Source organism: Athene noctua, chromosome 1 (genome assembly GCF_965140245.1).
Source record: "Athene noctua chromosome 1, bAthNoc1.hap1.1, whole genome shotgun sequence".
NCBI classification, from domain to species: Eukaryota; Metazoa; Chordata; class Aves; order Strigiformes; family Strigidae; genus Athene; species Athene noctua.
Window position 1 is genome coordinate 13,811,063 of NC_134037.1, and position 19,933 is coordinate 13,830,995.

Here is a 19,933-nt window from a genome sequence, read left to right on the forward strand (position 1 = left end):
GAGTATTATCAGTTGAAAAGAACTTTTTGTCTTTTTAAAAAAAAAAAAAAAAAATCCTGTGAGGTTTATGAATGGTGGTTTTTCTTGTTTTCTTCAGAGGAGTTCATCATCCAGAATTCCCATCAGTTCTCACAGCACTGGAAATAGATCATGCAGTGGTTGCCAATTGTTTGATCGATGTGAGGGGTATAGAAAAAATCCTGCTGATTAAAGTAAGTCTTTACGATCCTTGTTGTTCCTCAAAGAAAAGTGTTTTCTCTTTGTATGGAACATATATGATACCTTTACTGATAGTGTCTGTGATGGACAGAAGAGATATTTTGGGGGGGGTTTTATATTGCCCCTCTGAGAAAAGGTGAGCACCCTGATGGCTCAGTAGACCCCGACTGTATCAGTTATCAGTACACATGCACATACTTAGCCACTGGAGGGCTCCCAGTAAGGCGATTGTGGCATTCAATAAAACGTCAGTATCCCACTTCAAATGCTATTTTCTATCATGGGCAAGACAGAGTGGATTTAGGTACTGGGGTTTATTTAACAATTGGCAAGATTAGAGCTTTTATTTGCACATGCTTACTTGCTTCCCTGTGTCCCCCCCCTGCTCACCCCCCCAACACTACCTTCAAAGGTCTCAACTTTTGTCCCCAGCAGGGAGATCACTGCTAGTCAGGGAAGGTCAGGCAGGAAATCTTACCAGTTCCTGCTGTGCAGCTGCTCACGATACCTGTTTGGGTTGTTACTAGGCAAGGTATCTGGGTGTTTCCTGGGATTTGTCACTACAGATCTCTCCCCATGTGTTTCCAGGATCTTCCCTGTTTGTTTCTGGGATGTTCACCAGCACCTTTTATGGGCCTTCACATGACCTGCTTTCTCAGTCTAAATAGTCCATATGCATGTAACCAACCTCTTAACTGCTGTCTCTGTCTCATGTCTCTTAATTAATGGGTTCAGGTTGTGTCAGTTTTGTGTAGTCCAGGTATTACCAAAATGTGCAACTAGCCCCTATCAGTTGTACCTAGTAGCTGGTAGCTAGGTACCTGTTGTAGCTGTAGTAGACTTGTGCCTGAGAGTTCAAAAGTTCCCTTTTGGGTATTCAGCCATCCATTCTTACATTAAATTTTCAGTCACTTACTAGCATTTACAGCCTAATTTATCTTTCATCTACCATAACAAGCAGAGCCCCCTTGGACTCTGCAGTGTTAAAGCACTTGAGATGGACGAGTGCAAAGAAATGTGGTTGTGGATAGAGTCTAGTAAAATAAAAAAATAGCAATAATCAGTTAAGTAGGATTTAGTTGAGGGGGACTAGCAACTGGTGTTGAATTAAGTTTATGCATTAGTTTGGTAATTTAGTTTTTGATCACCATAACATGTTAATGAACTGTTTTCTGCCACTATATGATTTTTGATCTTAATTGACTTTAGATTTTTCTGTTAACTACTGAAGATACCAGCTCTGGCATATAAGATTACAGGTAGAATGTTCAAAGATAAAAATATGTATATTTTTATTTAAAGAAAGAGTATTCTATAAGTAGCAGAACTAATGATGCTTACTTCTTGTGGATTTTGTTTTTGTCCAAAACCACTTGTCCTAGTTTTTCCTCTGACATTCCTACTGAAAAACAGGTACTTCATGTGCAGAGCTGGCTATCAAGTGTGGCTGTTACTGAATGGGATATATAACAGCTAAACTTTCTAGGCTTTTCTGATAGCAGAAATGCTAGTTTTGTTTTTCCCTCTATGCCTTACCTAACTACCGATTTTCATAGTGTTACTGTCTTTGAGCACTGCCTGAACAATTTCAACTGAATCTGAAAGGAGTTGTACAGGTATTGTGTGGAAGAAATGATACTTGTGAATGGACAACATGATTGTCTTGGACAAAGGCAGTTGTGACCAATTAGCCTGGCACTAGCAATGTTTCTTTTACCAGCGTTTTTCCCCAAACTTTACTTGAATATTGTTTCTTGTACTTCAGCTTGCTTTGGAAAATTGTTTCTTGTATGTGTGTTCCACTTTTGCTAATTAAATATACCTGTGCATAGTGACATTTTGGTTAGTGATTTTCCCCCCCGGCAAATTATAAGGGACTAATTAGGACTGTGGAATTTGCAATGTGGATAAATTTGTAATAGATTAAAAAAAAATGGACAGCTAAACCAAGTGGGTGGTTTTTTAGAACATAAATGTCTTATTCAACTAAGAAAAGCAGATTCTTCACATTACAGATTTTTTTTCACATTCTTTCATTACCATATCTCTTTTTTACATTAGGAATTGAAATAATTTATAGGGGAGATCTTCTAGACAAGTTTTAAATTGCTATCTTTATGGTTGCTTTTCTATTGGTGTGATGAGGATATTGTATTTTTCAGAGCAGCCATAAAGCTCGTGAAGTAATGCAGCTTAATCGGCCACCCCAAAATTGTAGAGAAGCTTTCACTGCTGAAGGTGATCAAGTATTTGAAAGACGGTATTACTCTTCTAATTACCTCAGACCCAAGTTCCTAAGCAAAGACATTGAAGCAGAAATAAGGTTAGAATCTTTTGATGTTGTATCTGTAAAAAGTGCACTTGGACATGAATAGTGGAACTGCCTATTTGTCTATTTGCGTGTACACTACTCTCCAGTCTCCATTTTCTTCTTGAGATTTATGCTTCCTTTCTGAGAATTCTGGAAAACCTCTTTATGTCAGTGTCTTTCTATGATAGGTACAAACCTGAGTTGTACCTAGATATTTTTCAGCTTGTGGCATGTAAATCTTGCCCAGCAGGTAGGGATTTGCTGGGCTGAATACTCCAGGAAATCTAGCTACCTTCCCTTTTATTTTCTGCTTGCTGAACAGTATGGAGTCAAAGCTATTTCTTTAAAAATCTAATACCTGAATAGTGGTATTGTAGTTTACTGTAAATGAAGCCTGATTATTCAAACAAAAGTTGTATTGGCACATATAGTCCTACTGGTTTCAAACTGTGCATCTGTGTTTCCTCAGGCTTTTGACTTCACTTATGGTAGGTCTCTCTGATTAAATTTGGCCTCCCTCCATTTTTTTAGTATCAAAATGGTAGTTTAAAAAGCTAAATATATTTGAAAGTTTACAAACCTGAACTGTCACCAAGCAAATTGGTGGCAGTAGAACACGTTTATTTTGAGGCTCAGATTATGTTGCATACAGTAAAAATTTTGATTTTGATATTAATAGCTGATAGTGTAGACTGAATTGAATGTTAAAAAATTATTTTTGTAAAGTCAAAAGTTTTAAATATGTTAGTTAACGATACATTGTTCATGTCAGTATATAATGAACTTCACTCAAAAGATTATCTTAACTTTCGAAGTGTTAAAGGCATTTCATTACCAATATTGCAGTGCAGACATGATGTAGGCCAGTTAAAAAGGAAAAATGTCTCTCCCCCCCCCCCCCCTCCTTAGAACTTATCCTAAAGCAATAACATATTTGTCTCGAATAGTATATTCAATTTAGTAAACACTGATTCTGGGATCAGACTTAATCAGTCCATTTCATGCATCTATTAAAAAGTTGGATTAAACACTTGTATTAAGATTTTTTTTTTTTTTTTTTTTTTGCTGTAGTATTAGTAAAGCTTCCCCTTTCTTTTCAGGTGTGAAAGATTCTATCAAAGTTCTTCCATCTATAAATAATAACAAAAAAAAGCATTGTTTTGCATTTCAAATAGTTTTACCACAAACTGAAAGAGTTATGGAAATCTCTGGACATGATCTCCTTTGTAGAAGGAAAAGCATAAGACTATATTAAATTTTTTTTCCCATCTCCGTTAATGTATTTTCTCTCTAACTAGTATTGTGTTGTTCTAGTCAAAGTATTTGTTTTCTTTCAAGACACAGTAGTATTTTTAGAAGTAACACCACTGTTTAGTTCAAACATTTGGCCTGTTTGCGAAAATTGCTAACAGAGGTTACAGATGGTTCAAGTTAAATGAATGGTTTATCTGCTAGGCATTGAAGTAGGACCATCAAGCAACTATCTGCTGGTTATTAACTGTGAGTTTTGCTGTCGAGCTTTGGTGCTTCTATTGATCGTTAAAACTATCCAATGCATAACAAATGTAAGATTTTATTTTTTATGCAAGTGCATTTTTATTCATTGCCTTGTCATACATTGAATTTTTATTTGTGTATTTCTCTGTGTGTGTAATTATATATGTGTAATATATGATATCTCAATATCATGTTGTCTATAAAGTCACTTGGAGAAAGAAATTGAAAACCAAAAGGCAAAGTTGACAGCATCTCAGCAACATTTATATTCCATTCAAAATGAGATTAAGCAGAATGAAGGTCATCTTCATGGTCATCAACGACGCCAAAAAGAACTACAGGTAAAAATAGGTACAGTATTAGTTAGTAGACCCTGGACAGTCATTCCCTATTTAATTTTGACTTCTGCAGTATATTTTCAGTGGGTGATATTTTTTTTACTTCTGTAATATGCTTTCATCATTTAGGACAGAATGATAGAGGCCACATCAATCCTAGCATATGCTGTTGTTTCTGTATGGGTTTTTTTTCCCCTCTTGTGGTAAATTTCACAAATTTCTACTGCTTTTTTTGACATAAATAGGAATTTGTTGCAATACTTGATGCAAGTTTCTTTTCCCTGCTTCCCCCTCCTTTATTTCTCGAGACTTGCCTTTTCATTCCCAGAATCTTGTTGCTCTTCATGTTCTTTGTTTATATTCTTAACCCATCTTAATGGGCTGAATATTTCACCTTCAAGTTTTCTTAGTCTTAATTTATTTATAAGCTATTTTACAACTATTAGTCTTTTTTTTTTTTTTTTTCCCAGTACTTCCAGGCAGGGTGGTAGCCAATGATGTTAGTTAAGCAGTATAAGGTTATATTCAGTAAGCTACAAATAAGAACCAGCAAAAAACTTGGCATTTAGATGCAAATTGCTGAAGATAAATATTTGAAGGAAGAGGAAAATATATTTTATTTAGTTGTCATGTTATGATTTAAAGTGCATGTGACTTTCAGAACAAGTTGTATCTTATAAAAATGGTTTCCATAGGTAAGTGGGAAGCGTTCTGTCTTTTGTAGGCACTAGTGAAACTAAAAGACCAAGTATCTTGCTTTCTATGTTGACTTACATGAACAAATGTGAACTCTTCTCTTTAGATAAGCTTAAGAATATTTCTTTTCTTTTTCTTTTCAGATAAAAATACGAACAATAAGTGCAGAAATAGCAGATCTTGAAAATGTGGAAGAACACAATTCAGTAGACATCCATGCATTAGTAAGAATAGATTATCAAATTATGTCTAATAAGGATATGAAATAATGTATTTTAATGTTGACAATGTTTTGAAATAAGCAAATACTGTAGATTTTCAACTAGTGTATAAGTTGGACACATAGTGAAGAATGTAATGCTTTACAGAACGTCTACTTTTTTGATAAGTTTTTGTTTGGATCTCTTAAATTTTTTTTTCTTTTTCTTTTGTTTTTCGTCCTTTGATTTTCTTTGTTTTTCTGCCCTTTCTCAAATCAATAGCACTGTAGGCTGATGGAAGGCAGGGTGCTGTTGTAAATGGATATTACATGCATCTTGTTTCCTCATTCCACACCTGCAGTACTGTAAAACTCTCATTAAGGAGAAGCAGCAGTGTAGGTTGGAGGTCAGAAGTGGCATCATCGAAACGTAGGTAAATGCCACTCTGGAGCATAATTAATGTCACAGCACTGCCGCTCTGCCCTGAACCCACAGTTTCTTGCTTTGATGTAGCTTCACCGTGCAGAAGTTCTAAAGTTTATATATCGCCCTAAGGAAGTGTTATTGTAGTATGATGGTTTCTTCAAAGTTCTGATTCTTATCCATGTGATCTTAGAATATGCACATAGTAGTTTAAGAACAGAAGAAAATGTTTGATAATCTATTGAGATTTGTATGTTGGTGGCCATGAATTTTCAGCCATTTTTCTGTAATAAGTTAATGTATAGATGGCCAAGATTTCAATTCTGAGAATTGCGCCGATAGATGTAATAATAATCCTTACTACCCGTGTTTCAGTTAAATTCCATGCCATTTTTCCCACTACTTTATATGGGATCAACAAGAGGCTAAGTTACCCAGAATTGTTTTCTTTTTGTCATTCCTGATGTCAGCACAAGCTTGCACTGTTTCAGTAGTCTGACTTTCTGTGTGTTTGCACATATGCATGCATGTAAGTAAACATTTCAAAATTTACTCAAAAAGTAAGGGATCAGTACAAATTCTGTAAGCTCTTGTACAGTTTCTCTTTGCCAGATAATCTAGTTCTGCTGGTTTAAAAAAAAAAGTATATTCTTTGTCTTTTTGGTGAAATGGAAAAATAGTCTGTTGTCTTTTTGTAGAATATCTTCCTATTTAAAAGTTATTGGACACCTGTTTTTTCAACATTTTTACCATTGCCTTCTGATAGTGGTCTTATGCAGTTGGTACACTGATCTATTTGCTTCTCCTTATTCCTTTCTTGGATTTTTGTTGTTCTGTTTTCTGTACTTTGACTACTGCTATGTATTAACTGTTGTTCTTTCACATGGTATTTGTCTTTCATTGCTACTGTGACTTCACAATTGTTTGATCATGAAAAAGAATCTTAGCAATGCAAGGTTTCATTTATATGTTTTTCCCAGGTTTTGAAATATTTGTCTTGTTGAATCAGAAAGTATGTTTGATGATAATTCATTACAAATAGTATAATTTTCTAGGGAACAGTGATGATTCACTTTTCCTGTATCCCATTGTATACTGGATGTATATGGTCTGTGACAGGGACTGATGTAACTTACCCCAGAGGGAAATTTTCTTGTTCTTTTGTTCAAAAAAATTACTGTAGTAAAATATTAGTATGGCTAAGTCGTCACAAAATTCTAGCCCCTTTCATCTTTTTATCATAATAACAAAATAGAGTCCTCTTAATTTTCAGTCAGATAATTAGGAAATTCCACTTCTTATTTTGCAGTTTGATTTAGTGGTGTCCTACAAGATCTGTCAGTCTCTTGTTTTGGGCTTTAGTGACAACTACATTGAGCTGCTTATATTCTTATAAGCGTTACAGAGTGTTGCATATAATCTTCTACCCTGACAGTGATAATAAAATAAAAAATCTTGAACAGTAATATGCAAGTGTAGTTTATTCTTTTTACTCATTTTAATATATTTTGTCAGGAAGAGGAAGTAGAAGAAAATAAGAGTAAAATGGAATCTGTAAAAAAAGACATGCAGCAACAAAGCAGAAAAATGGAAGAACTGAAAAATACTCTTCAGCTAACTGAAAAAAACCTTGAAGAAATCAAAGAAAAAATTCATCAAGTAGAAGAAATTGCTGGTCCAATTAAGGTGACAATTTCATATTGTATTTTTAATTCATTCCCTATGTGGGGCAAGAGGAATGAGGTTAAAAGGGCACAGGAACAGTAAGTATGCTCTTTCCTGATACATTTAAGGTCTACCTATGGGAACAGAAATAGAAGGTTCCATCTAGAGCATGACAAGAAATAAACTTGGCAATATTTTGAAGATTATATTGATTAAGTGTAGTCGCTACAGTGTCTTTTGTTGAAAGAGAGTTTGTTCCAGGTATTTCTAGTCATGGACTGAAATGGGAGGAAAAAAGTTTCCTTGACTTTTCCCTTTTTGTGCATCACTTCTGTTGTTTTGGCTTATTTGTTTCTGATAAGGCCTGGCTAAGAGCATTCATAACTGTTCAGTGTTCAAAATTAGTGTTTGAAGTTGTCTGTGAAATGGTTGTTATTCTATAAAGCTGCATAATAACAGAAGGTACCAATACATAGTTTTAATTATGCAAGACTACAGAAGACACCTGGAAATTGCAGAAAAGTAGCAAGACTTAAGGTAAACAGCAGAGTGATGATGTGCAAAATTTGATACAGGCAAATGGAAGGCAGTCTCATGTTGCCAGGAAGAGTGAATGGTTTGAAAATGGGAAATAGAGAGTCCAGCATGTTTACAGTAGAAGGATGTCTACTTGTAGAAGGATGGAATGAGGGAAAAATTAGAAAGATCACTATAGGAATCTCATCTCATTTATGCCTCACTTAAATTGTATATTGCTATGTAGCCAGACCAAATTAAAAAGGCAGGAGCAAACAAAAAGAGGAAGGAAACAGTTAAGGAAAACAACTGATAAATAAGTTAGCTATAATGTATCTAATATGGAAATTTTAAAGATATGTTCTGTTTAGACAGAACTGTGTAAGGAAAGAGAATAGATTTATTCAGATTATTAGAACATTATTTCTGGTTATTAAGAATACTAAACACAGTAGGGAGAAACTTAAATTTCTGAAAGGATTTTAGATATATTATGTGTTCTACAGTTGTTTAATGAAATGTTGATGTGGCAAGTTGTGGCTTTAGGGCAAGATTAGAAAAAGGTGAGAGCATCCATTATTTTTGGTGATGGCTGGTGATCATATAGATATAGCAAGACACTGAATTTTCACACAGAAATGCAGTTCTGGCTAATGTCACACAGGCATCAGAAGTTCTGACTAGAATATGTAAAAAAAAAAAGTAGTTTTTGGAGGGTTAGGAGAATGGAAAAAAAAAATAAAAAAAAATCCTAAGCTTAAAACATCCCCTCAAGATATGATTCCTAAAAACATTGCAAGTATTTATTATGTTCTCGTCAGAATTTAATATAGACTTTTTTGATAAGTTGCTGTTAAAGCTCCTGGACTTCAGAAGGAGTAGTCTTAGTGAAAGCAAAATAAATTAGTGTTAAAAACAACATAATTAACCTGTGATAAGTCAGTGAGCATTAGAGAGATGCTTAGGAATCTACCCCAAACAGCTCACATCTTGACTTATTCCAAACAGGATGAATTAAACCAAGCTGACTCAGAAGTGGAAAACAGTAAACGTCGTTTTCAGCACTATGAAGAGAAACAGAAAGAACACCTGGCTTGCATAAAGAAACATAAAGAATTACTAGCTGCCAAAGAAAAAGAATTAGAGGTAGGTATGGTTTTTTTTTTCTGTATTGGAGTCAGATGGTCATGATCCTTCTAATATTTAATAAATCATGCCACTTGTGCAACATACAGACCATATTAATACACAGCTACACTGAGTATTCTCTCAGCTGTGTCTTAAGCTGGCTGTCTAAATCAAGTAAAAGTAACTTTGTATAAATGAATCAAGGCCCCTTTTTGTCTGGCAGAGCACTGTCTTGACAGTTAAGTTTGGGGTTATCCATCTGGGACTATTTCTTCTGTATTTTGCAATGAAAAGATTAAAATCACGTAAACTTAAAATTTGTGTTTTAAGTTAAATTGAATAATAACTCTTTTGTTTTTTGAATGCTAGTTTTGTCCTTGTAACTGATCTTTTGAAAACTTACCTAATCAAGCATTATTAACAAACTCTGAAATAACATCCACAAAGACTTTTGGAAGGCTGTCCTATTTAAATGTGGTGAATTTGGTTCCTTATTTATCTGTATTAGCTAAATAACTGTGAACATATTAAACATCTCAGATAAAGTTCTTAGCACTGAAATAACTACCTACCTATAAATGTTGTTAGTAACATTGTTCATGATAAGCTAGGTCTGCTGTGGTAAGTACACGAAGAATGATACAAAAACATTGCTTTTGCTTGGAGACCTTGTTTTTCCATAGCACAAAGTATTTGTTGTGAAGACTAAACAGATTTTTCTTTTAAAATGTAACAATTGAGTTTCAAACATTACTTTAGGAAAAAACCGCACAAGCTAGGCAAATCTACTCGGAGCGCATAGAGGTCAGCAGAACTGTTAAGAGTCTTGATGCAGAAATGAATCGCTTGAGAGAAAGGATAAATTCAGAAAATGATCGCCATGGAAACAGAGAAGAAATTGTACAGTAAGTCATCTTCAACATCTAAAGTAGTTTGGGTAAAATGGAAAAGATGGGGGAAATAAATTTCTTATTGACTTACAATGTGTTTATGTATGTTTTTAGTACTTAAACCATGTACGAAGGTATGGAAGCATGCAACGCTGATTGATCAGTCAACCAGTACTGAATAGGTTTAGGAGTGTTGAACTATTCTCTAGGGATTTAGACAGTGCCTGCACTACATATGTGAAGTTACCAATAACCAGATACTTGCTTAGTGTTTAGAAGTATCCCAATTATGACTACATGATGCGAGCTTAGCTTTGTTGTTCTGTGATGCAGAGAGCATTAAGCATACTTCTGGTTTGAATAACTAATGCAGAAGTTAGGCAATTACTTAAGGTTTTGTCTGCAGTGTATTTCAACTAATCACTCACCACTCATAGTCTTGAGCATGGGGAGTCCAGCCATTCATTCTCCTTGGTGTAAAAGTTTCCTTTAAAAGAATTAAAAATAGAAGTAAAATTTAGGTTTTGACCACTTTTCTTTTGTGTTTTTTTTTTCATTTGACCACTCAAGTGTTTTTAGCTTTAACATAGAACCTCACAAGATGGTTTTTATTTAAATGTTTTGATTATTAAATTGACTTTCAGCATTTACAACAGCAACTTGGTTTTATACATGCTTATCCTAGACTTTCTGTTAATTAAAACAGGCAATTTCATGATGCAAAGGAAAGATATGAGGATGCAAACAGTAAAGTAAAGAATTTAAAGAAATTTATTAGGCTGCTGGAAGAAATAATGACACAGAGGTTCAAAATATATCGGCAGTTCTTGAGGTGAGTTAATTTTACTGTAATTTCAGGTTTCAGATAAATGAACATGTAGATGTAAGTATGTGCCCATATTCCAGGGTGAAAATTATAGAGTAGACCCATGAGAATGAGACACCTTTAAGGCAGTATTCATAGCAATCTTTCTAACCTAATCTTGCTCCCAGATACAATACTGTCATGCCTGACAGTTTAGGGGTGGCCTGGACTGACAGCTGAAAAAAAAAGAATGTGATCAGTGGATGCTGCATTTTGATTCACACTGAAGGCCTCAGCTATGCTGGCTTAATCCAAGGCAGTCTTGTTCCAGTGTTTCAGTGCTGGTTTTGGTCAGTAAAGTATCAGCAACATCATCTGGACTGTCACTCATTTTCATTGAGTATGATTAGTGGTTCTGTGCTCATATAATTTTCTTGTGGGCAAACCACTTTTTCTCTGCCCTGTGTTGAAAACATTTCCAGATCTTTATTTAGATTCTGCCATTTGACAGCTTTTCTCTTGGAGTGTCCATATCGGGAATGCACCTGTGATTTCTTGCTTCAGTCCCTTAGTATCGTATACGTATCGATGAGGGTGTTGTGGTGGCCTCCCTTCGAAAGGACTGATGGTCTGTTTTCCTGTGCAGTCCTTTATTATTTACCATTCCCTTCAGCAGAAATTGAGGGATATCAGTGTAGGCTCTGCTTTTCCTACTTTTGATCTGGGATTTGGTGGGAGTGACAGTATGATCTTGACAAATAGTAACAATCATGAGAATCCCAACCTTTGCAGGTGGAAGTATAGAAATAGTTGTGGGTAAGATTTACCTGCAGAATCTGGTGCTTGCCTTATGGTGCCTATATATGTCAAACTGAATTTTTTTTTCTAGTGCCTAAATTTGAGTATGAATCCCACTTGGAGATATCTTAAAGAATGATAGTTCTTTCTTGAAGGAACTGTGATGTATTGCATGTTGGGGAATTATATGGTAGAACTGGGGTGGGAGGGGGGAGTAATCAACACTGTTTAATTCATGGAGTCTAGCAGAGTCCACAAATTCTTTACTATCCTTACTGTGCAGTCCTAATACTTCATAGGAAAGAAGTGGAATATGGTCATTTTCTATTGAAGTTGTGGAAGAATGGTGTCAAAAGCTTTCAGTCTGTTGAAACAGACTTCTAGAAAATACAAAGTCTGTACATCTGGATTTGCTCGAGAGTGTAATTCATTTGGGAAAATGTTATTAATGGAGCAGGGCTTAATAGTTAAGATTATGGTGTGGAACTGTTGATAAAAAACTTGTCACTTTTTCATGTTTTTTAAAACTTCCTGACCTAATATTTGTTTGATTTAACTGATTTAAGGCTCCTTTCTTTACGATGCAAACTCTACTTTGACCATTTATTACGTATTCGAGCTTGCTCTGGAAAAATACTTTTTGATCACAAGAATGAGACACTTTCAATAACAGTAAGTTATTTTATATTACTTCAATTATTATAATATGTAATGAATTTTTTCAATATTAGCTTACTAGAACATACATTGCTAAGGATAGAAGAAATTGTTCTCCCTTCTCTAAAATGTGATGTGCTAAATTGTAGGATGTTGAAAACAAGCAAGAACAAAAACCATATTGCCGTCTTATATGGGCAGGTTGTTAGATTACGTAGAATAAGTTTGGACTGTCATCTTATCCTGAGGATAAGAATTCTCTAGTGAGTCATCCTAGTAAGTCTTTCAAAGTTACTTGTTCCAGTTTCATTCATAGGAAGCTTGCCTTTATTTGTGTGATTGTATAATGGCTCTAGTTGTTATTTAAACAACTTCCAATGGCTGAAAGCATTAATATTATGTTTTTTCTGTGTATCTTTTAACATACCTCCCAAAAAGTTTAGTCATGGGGGTATTTACTTTTGTTTCTGTGGGAGACTTCAGTCTTATGAATTGAGGGGAAAAATGTGACAACATAAATACATGTTGACACAGTCCTAATTAAACAGGACTGAAGAACTGATCTGAAGAACTCAAACTCAGTCCATAAAATGTCAAGTCATGACCAGAATACCTTTTTTTTAATAGCTGATGTTTCATGTTTCTCTTGGAAGAGATTTATAGTTAAGGAAGGTAAATTGAAAAAAGAAAACAGCTCTCACCCAAAAAAACCCACCAAAATACCCCACTCTGAAATAATTCTTATTTTCCTGCTTAGCTTGTTAACGTAATAAAAGGGACAAGAAAAGTTTAAGATTAAAGGTGGAGTGCCACAAGGTGTCATCATAATCGATGGAACTGAAGGACTGTTCACAATGTTTCACATATTCTGTTAAAGAAACTGTTCCTCCTTTAAACTCTTGCTGTAAATCGATTACCTGGTTCTTTGTTGTAGCTGGTAACCATTGGATTTTACTGTAATATAACTACACTTGTTGGTATTTATTAAGCATTGTTTAATCGCTGTTAAAACTGAGGGTTGAATAAGAAGACACTGGCAGAGACATTCAATCTGTTCAATGTATTTTACTGTGATGGAGAAAGTTGCAGTGAATCCTAGAAATGTGTTAGGAGCCATCCCATTCCAGAATGGCAGTGGCAGTGAAGTGCATAAAATTGTTCTCAAGTGATCTCTGTCCATGTATAATGTGTTTGCCATTAAAATTACGATTCTGTTAGTAAGTCTTCATCTCAGGTTTAAAAATTGCTCTAATATTTTTATTTCAAGGTTCAGCCTCGTGAAGAAGACAAAGCTGACCATAATGATGTGAGATCCTTGTCAGGAGGTGAACGTTCCTTCTCAACAGTTTGTTTCATTCTTTCTCTGTGGTCCATTACTGAATCTCCTTTCAGATGCTTGGATGAATTTGATGTCTACATGGTATAGTTTAAATTTAAGCTACATTTGATGTTCTGATTTGTATAAATGATTGAAATAGTTGGGCTGTTATTTGTACTTGGTTAGATTTTAAAACACTGTAGTTAACTGTAAATAATAATAAGTAAAACCCCACAAAACCAAAAATCAAATCCCCCAAAACAAAACTTGTTAAGGATTGTGTTCGCTTTGCTTAGTGACTTTTGAAGCTTATTCTGTTTCTGAAGTTGGTACCCAGCACTATAAGCATCTCTTGTTATTTTGCATCTCTTTAAAAAGTAGACTTTAAGAATTTCCCAGACTGTAATTTGTAGCTTTTAGAATTTAACCCTAATGTTTTTCTAGCTTTTATTAGCCTTTTCTTTACATGCTTAAACCTTAGTTCAGCACAAAAATCATAAAATACAACTTACTAGTTCAACACGCAGTTGTTATTGTGTTTGTCACAGGTTGCCTCTGCATATTGCTATGGCAGTTCTGGGATTAGCATGTGCTTTGGCTTCTACATTTTAATATCAATGTGTTTTTTTCAGAGCACATGTAGCAATTGAGTTCCCTGTTGCTACTCAGAAATTTGCTTTATACTTCACCTAGTAGCATCTTTCCAAAAATGCAGAATAATGAACATAATTATGAACTAATGTCAGCTGAAACTGATAAACATCATCATTGTGTACAGCTTGCCTAGATAGGCGAATAACCAATTTTTTTTATATATTGTATTTTATTTCCTCCTTATATGCAGTGTGGTATGGTTTGAGAAAATAATTCGTTCTGTGAAACAAATAGTTGATACTGGATTATTTAATTTTTCTTTCAGTGTCTCTTCCCCCATCAGTGATTTTTTTACTGGGATTCACAGACTTAGGGGGGGAAAAAAGATAATATGCTTTGTATATAAAGAATTTCAAAAAGGAAAGTATGAATCTAAGGTGGTCAAGCAGTCATTTTTCAGATGACTGCCAAAGCTTAGGTCCACTTTAACAAGTTAGTTGTGCAGAAGTTTATCCATCAGTCCAGAAGAGAGTTGGATACTCAGAACCTTAGTCCCTGCAGAGAATTTTCATGTCATCTCTTCCATAAAAAATTCCACACAATTTGTCTTGGAACCTTACTGTCTCCAAGTTGTGTTACTTTTGGTGTAATCCTGGAGACCAACCACAAGAGGACCCCATCAGCATGGTTGCAAGGGAGATGCTGTTTTGTGTGCAACAATGTGTAGAAGCAGAGCTTTGTTTAACCCCTGCTAACAATAGCTTCCAGTTACACATCTTCTTCAGTAAGCCTAATGCATAAGGTTGTGTTCAAAATAGTAATATTAATAACAAGAATAATCATAATAAAAGCAAGTTACATAATATCTTAGGTTTCATGCAGCCCTTAAATCCTTTCAGATAATTTTGAGGCTGAATTTTGTAGGAAACATTACTAAAATACAGTTCATTTCAGCATACCAATAAAGTAAGAAGTACTACGTGTATGTCAAAACTGATAGAAAAACTTTGTGAGTAGGAGTGTGATTGTTCCCATAGAATCTTTCTGTTGTCCATGTATACTAAAAGGTAGACTTTAAGAATTTCCCAGACTGTAATTTGTAGCTCTTAGAATTTAACCCCAATGTTTCTCTAGTTTTTATTAGCCTTTTCTTTAGCTAAGCTTTACTGTATAAGAATTAATCCTGGTAGGTTTTTCTATAAAGATACTTTCTAATTAATTTATTTATAAGCACTTTTCCTAATTTGTACAATAATAGACCAATGAAGTATATGGTCAGTATTGCTACCTGATAAATCTTTTGTCTTTAGGACATGGTTAACAGAAGAATTGCAATGGATATGATTTTTAAGGTGGCTGACTCTCAGCATCATCGACAGTTCATTCTGCTCACCCCACAAAGTATGAGGTAATACTGTCATGTTTTATTTCCTGGTAGAATTACAAGGAGGTTCTATTGCAAGGAGTTTTAACTTGAAAAAAGTAAATATGAGGAGAAAGAAATTTTGCTATTTGTAACTGTAGAATATCAGCAACTAAGCAGTTCATTGCTGAGGGTTCTGGGAATTTAATGGGTTTTTCACTCTTTCTTACATAATGTCTCTTTATATGGTAGTTCAGTGGGACTTGAATCAGTTTGTCTTAAGTAGAACAGCCTTTTGAAATGTCTTATTGTGTAAACTAGGCTCCTGGTAACTTTTAGCCCTGTGTATCCCTCCCCTCCCAAAATTAACAGAAGACACTGCATTTTTTCCATTTTTCCTGTTAATACTACAGTACTTTCAAGATGCTTGTACTTTATTTTTTTAATATCATTGATCTAGAAATTGATAACTCCCAGTTTTCTTTTTTTGATCTAGTAGCCCAAAATTCTTTAAAAAACCTCCATATAAGTCCCTGGTAAAGCCATGGCCAGCTTAAGGGGACAGTCACTGTCTAACCTTTGGCAGCCAGCTCTTCTCTCTATTAGCCAGGTGTAATTAGTGAAGCGTGCAGAGGATAATTAAGCAGTCTTCAAAATGAAGTTGATTTATTCTTAATTGTCTTCCCTTACTAAAATCTAGAAAAAGTAGAATAATGGTATTCTGTTGTTACTTAAGTGGAAGTGCTTTGTGGGGAATTTCTGAAAGTGTATTCAATAAACATAGGAATTTTCTGTTTAAAAGTTTAATAATTCAAGTGCAGTTTCGTTTTGTTATATTTTGTTACATGTTGCATGTTCAGCAAACATTTAACAGCAGTCACCTTCAGAAAAGGTACATTTAGGGTAATTGGTGGAGAAGCCTGTATAAATAACATGTTTAGTAACTTTGCTCATTTTTAAGTGTGAATCAAATAGAAATACTAAAATTTGTGGAGAAGAAGCACTGTTTAAATGATGCATACTTTATTTTTAGTTGTTTGCCTACGGGTTCCCATATTCGAATCCTCCGAATGCAAGACCCTGAAAGAGGCCAAAGAACATTGAATTTCCAAAATAGGAATAACAAAGATGAAGATGAATAAGTATCTCTGTGTATGAATATGGCATACTATTGAAGATAAAGTACATAATGATGTGTGTAAAGTTATTACTTCCTGATGCTGAATAAGAGGATCTTTTGTTAGATACTCTGAGGAAGAGGTTCCTGTATTTTTTAATTATTTTTTTAAAAAGAATTACTGTGTGTGTACAGACCAAGAATAAGCACAGTTTTGAAACGAGAAAATCCTGAATGTTCAGTTGATATTTTTAACTACCAACTTGTAGAATTTTTTTATCAGTTGCTCTTTTTTTTTGTTCTGGGAAAGATTAAATATATTTTATATAACTATGGAGTAATATTTTAATAAACAGTGAGAACTGATACTTGTGGTAATGTTTCAGTGTCTCTGCACACTTAAAATCATTGTCAAGTTAAAAATGTTGGTTTCTTCTATCTCTGCTTTATTTCTTAAACACGTGCTAATTAATACATGCAGTAAAACGTGTTTAATTTTTTTCCAGTGGAACCACAGCAGCTGAACATGGAGTTATTAGTATTAATTAGTATATACTTTCATAATTAGAGAAGTGAAAAATTTATTTGCAATATATTCTCTGGGCAGTAAAAAAGTGTTTATTTCTTCCTAAAGAGTTTATAGGGGAAGAGTTTAAATTTTTCTGGATGTGAGCTTACAAAACCTGGCAAAATGTGGCTTTATAAATTTAGATTCTTATTTCCAATAAACTTAAGTTCTTGCACAGTCTGAGTTTGCAGGTATAGACTCAGTCTGCAGATACTCATTATATTCTAATAAACTGAAGTGATAGAAGACCTTCCAATATAGAGGAATGAAATATCATAGGAATTATGGGAAATGGTATGGCAACTTCTCTACAGCATTGTAGGCCTGCATTTTGTTGGGTGTCTCTGTCCCTGCCCGTCTCCCCTCCCATGCTCCCCTGGGACTGTACCAGAGCCGTTAAAATAAACTTGCTTTAGTTAAATAATGTAAGCATCTACTGGGGATAAGAAGAACCAGATTTTTCAAACTGCCCAGACTACTTTTTTCTCTTCTGTTCTCCTTTTTTCAGGAACATGAAATTGTTGGGAGCTCTTCAGAAATAATCACTTAGAGCTCAGCCATTAGATGTACCTTTTTTTTTTTTTTTTTAAATCTTATGGGGATACAAAAGCCATTGAGACTATTCAGAAAACAGTTCTGCAGTTACTTACCAAATAAAAATTCCTCAGTAAAACCTCACTGCAGTGTAAGTTTTAACTTGACTTTGTAGCCAATTTTGGCTTTAGCTGCTGCACGGTATATTGTGTTCTTTAATGTTACGTTTTTATTCAAGGATGTATTGAACTTGTAGGTATCTCTAAAATACGGAAGCTAGATAAGAATTGAAGGAAAATACACTGAGAAAGCTATTTGCAGTTCTAGTGCATTCTAACTGTAGGAATTAAGTCTTTTAAATGCTTCAGATATTTACATTTTAAAGCCCGTGGTAATGGGCCAACAGACTCATAGCAGCAGCCTTGAGGAGATTACTTACAAAAACAGGGCCGGGCTTTTTGTTGAAATGTGTAGCAGCAGACAGACAGACAGCAGTTATAGACTGAAGTGGGGAGGTTCTGGCTGGATAAACCGGGAGGGGAGGACTGTTCATGATGAAGATGTGACGCAGTTGAGCATGTTGTCCTGACAGGCTGTAGAATCTGTGTGCTTGGAGGCTTGTCACAGTCTGAATAAACTGTTGTACCTCCTTCAAGCAGGTAGTTGGACAAGAGACCTCTGGAGGTCCCTATCAAACAAAACGATTCCATAATCCTGTGATTTGATGTAATCAGTATGAAAGATATTTACAACTTCATGATTATGTGAAAATAATGGGGGGGGGTGGGGTGGAGGGGAACCATACCAAGTGCATACTTGGCAAAACCTGTCAAACTCAAGCCTGGTTCGTTTGTATTGGGAGTCCTTGATATTATTACATAGTCGTGACCCATGTGTTTAATTTGACTTGATTTTATGATGAAACTATAAACTATGTTTCAGATCCTTTTACAGTATGGAATGATAGAATGGCATAGTTAGTTCCTCCTGATTTCCTTCAGCATTCAAAAAATAAAAGAGTGCAGAGGCAAGAGAGAGAAAAAGCATTTATCCTCATCAGTACTTCTGTAGTGAATCGTGTGGAGAAAAGAGCCCAAGGAAAATTATCACATACCTACTGAGCTAACACTTCAACTTTCTCCCAGGTTTTCTATAGACTTACTTGAAATATTGGAGCTGTTGGCAACAATTTTGGTCTTTGGTTCAAATCAACGTATTGTATTTAATCTACCACTGTACTTGATGGAAATGTGTGCCTGTATAATTATTGTAAGTAACTGTTTTCATGGTAGAGGAATAATACTGAATAAACAATTACTGAAGCACTTGCTTGGATGCACTTATTTTTGCAGTGATCCTACTAGGGTCTCAAAACCATCTTATTCTTGGTACTTTAAATACAGAGTTTACTATACCAGCTACCTAGATAGAGAATGCAGTGCTGATGTTGGTTTGTGGCTGTGTTTGAGTTGGCCATTTTGGATGGCAATGTGGTTGCTTAATGATGCATTAAAGTAAATGGAGCCTGTCCAGCTACAAAAATTCGAGGTGCAGGGAAATGTAGAATGAGGTACTGCTTCTCTACTAAGTATATGTAAACCAGAGAGGCATAAATTCCCAGGAATATTAAACATCCTTTCTACATCTAGCAATTTTAGCCTAAGTGGAAGCAATGGACATATATGTCATTCTCAGAAGTATGCAACTTTTTCAGAATGTGTTTTAAGTTACTGCCAAACATACAAAGTATACCACTTTCTAATTTGCTAAGACTATATCTGTGCAGTCTAAGTAAAAATTGTGGTATTAAACGTTGAAATTTCTGCATTTTGCTCTTTGGAATATGAAGAAACTTAAATATGAGAGGATGGCTGTGGTTGTGGCAACAACTGATGGATTCTGTGTTCCCCTCACATTTGTTAGCAAAATGTGTACAACTGGTTTTTATTGCTTTTTGGCTTTTTTCCCCTCAGTTTTAAGATGAGCTTTACTTTTTAGATTTGAAAATACAGCGAATAATTTGGTTTGTGTTGTTTTATTGTTTGATTTTTAGCTATTAAAGAGTACCATCTTTCTTTGTAAGGTAAAGAAGAAAGATCAAACATGCAATTGTAAGATGTTCAGACTTTTTTTTGGATAATCCTTCAAGCAACCAACTGTTTAAAGCAACTGGGAAATGTGGTGTAGGGAAGATTTTTATGTGCAGTTTTGGCACTCTGCTAGTTCTTGATCCTTTCCCAGGGTTATGTAGAACTTGTACTTGCCACAGTATAAACTTGATCGATGCACACAGAAT

At 34.8% G+C, this 19,933-nt stretch overlaps 1 protein-coding gene across 2 annotated transcripts in view; it reads left to right on the forward strand.

Moving 5' to 3' along the window:
- SMC6 (structural maintenance of chromosomes 6) overlaps positions 1–19,584 on the forward strand; it is a 39,783-nt gene extending 20,199 nt beyond the window's left edge. For both annotated transcript variants that reach the window (XM_074895597.1, XM_074895598.1), the window contains exons 17-28: positions 98–212; positions 2,382–2,542; positions 4,233–4,368; positions 5,205–5,285; positions 7,200–7,370; positions 8,874–9,011; positions 9,753–9,898; positions 10,590–10,715; positions 12,053–12,158; positions 13,411–13,563; positions 15,366–15,463; positions 16,452–19,584. In XM_074895597.1, coding sequence (XP_074751698.1) covers positions 98–212; positions 2,382–2,542; positions 4,233–4,368; positions 5,205–5,285; positions 7,200–7,370; positions 8,874–9,011; positions 9,753–9,898; positions 10,590–10,715; positions 12,053–12,158; positions 13,411–13,563; positions 15,366–15,463; positions 16,452–16,560 — 1,540 coding nt within the window. In that variant the 3' untranslated portion in view covers positions 16,561–19,584. The remainder of the gene's footprint in view (positions 1–97; positions 213–2,381; positions 2,543–4,232; positions 4,369–5,204; positions 5,286–7,199; positions 7,371–8,873; positions 9,012–9,752; positions 9,899–10,589; positions 10,716–12,052; positions 12,159–13,410; positions 13,564–15,365; positions 15,464–16,451) is intronic.
- Positions 19,585–19,933: the final 349 nt, after the last annotated feature.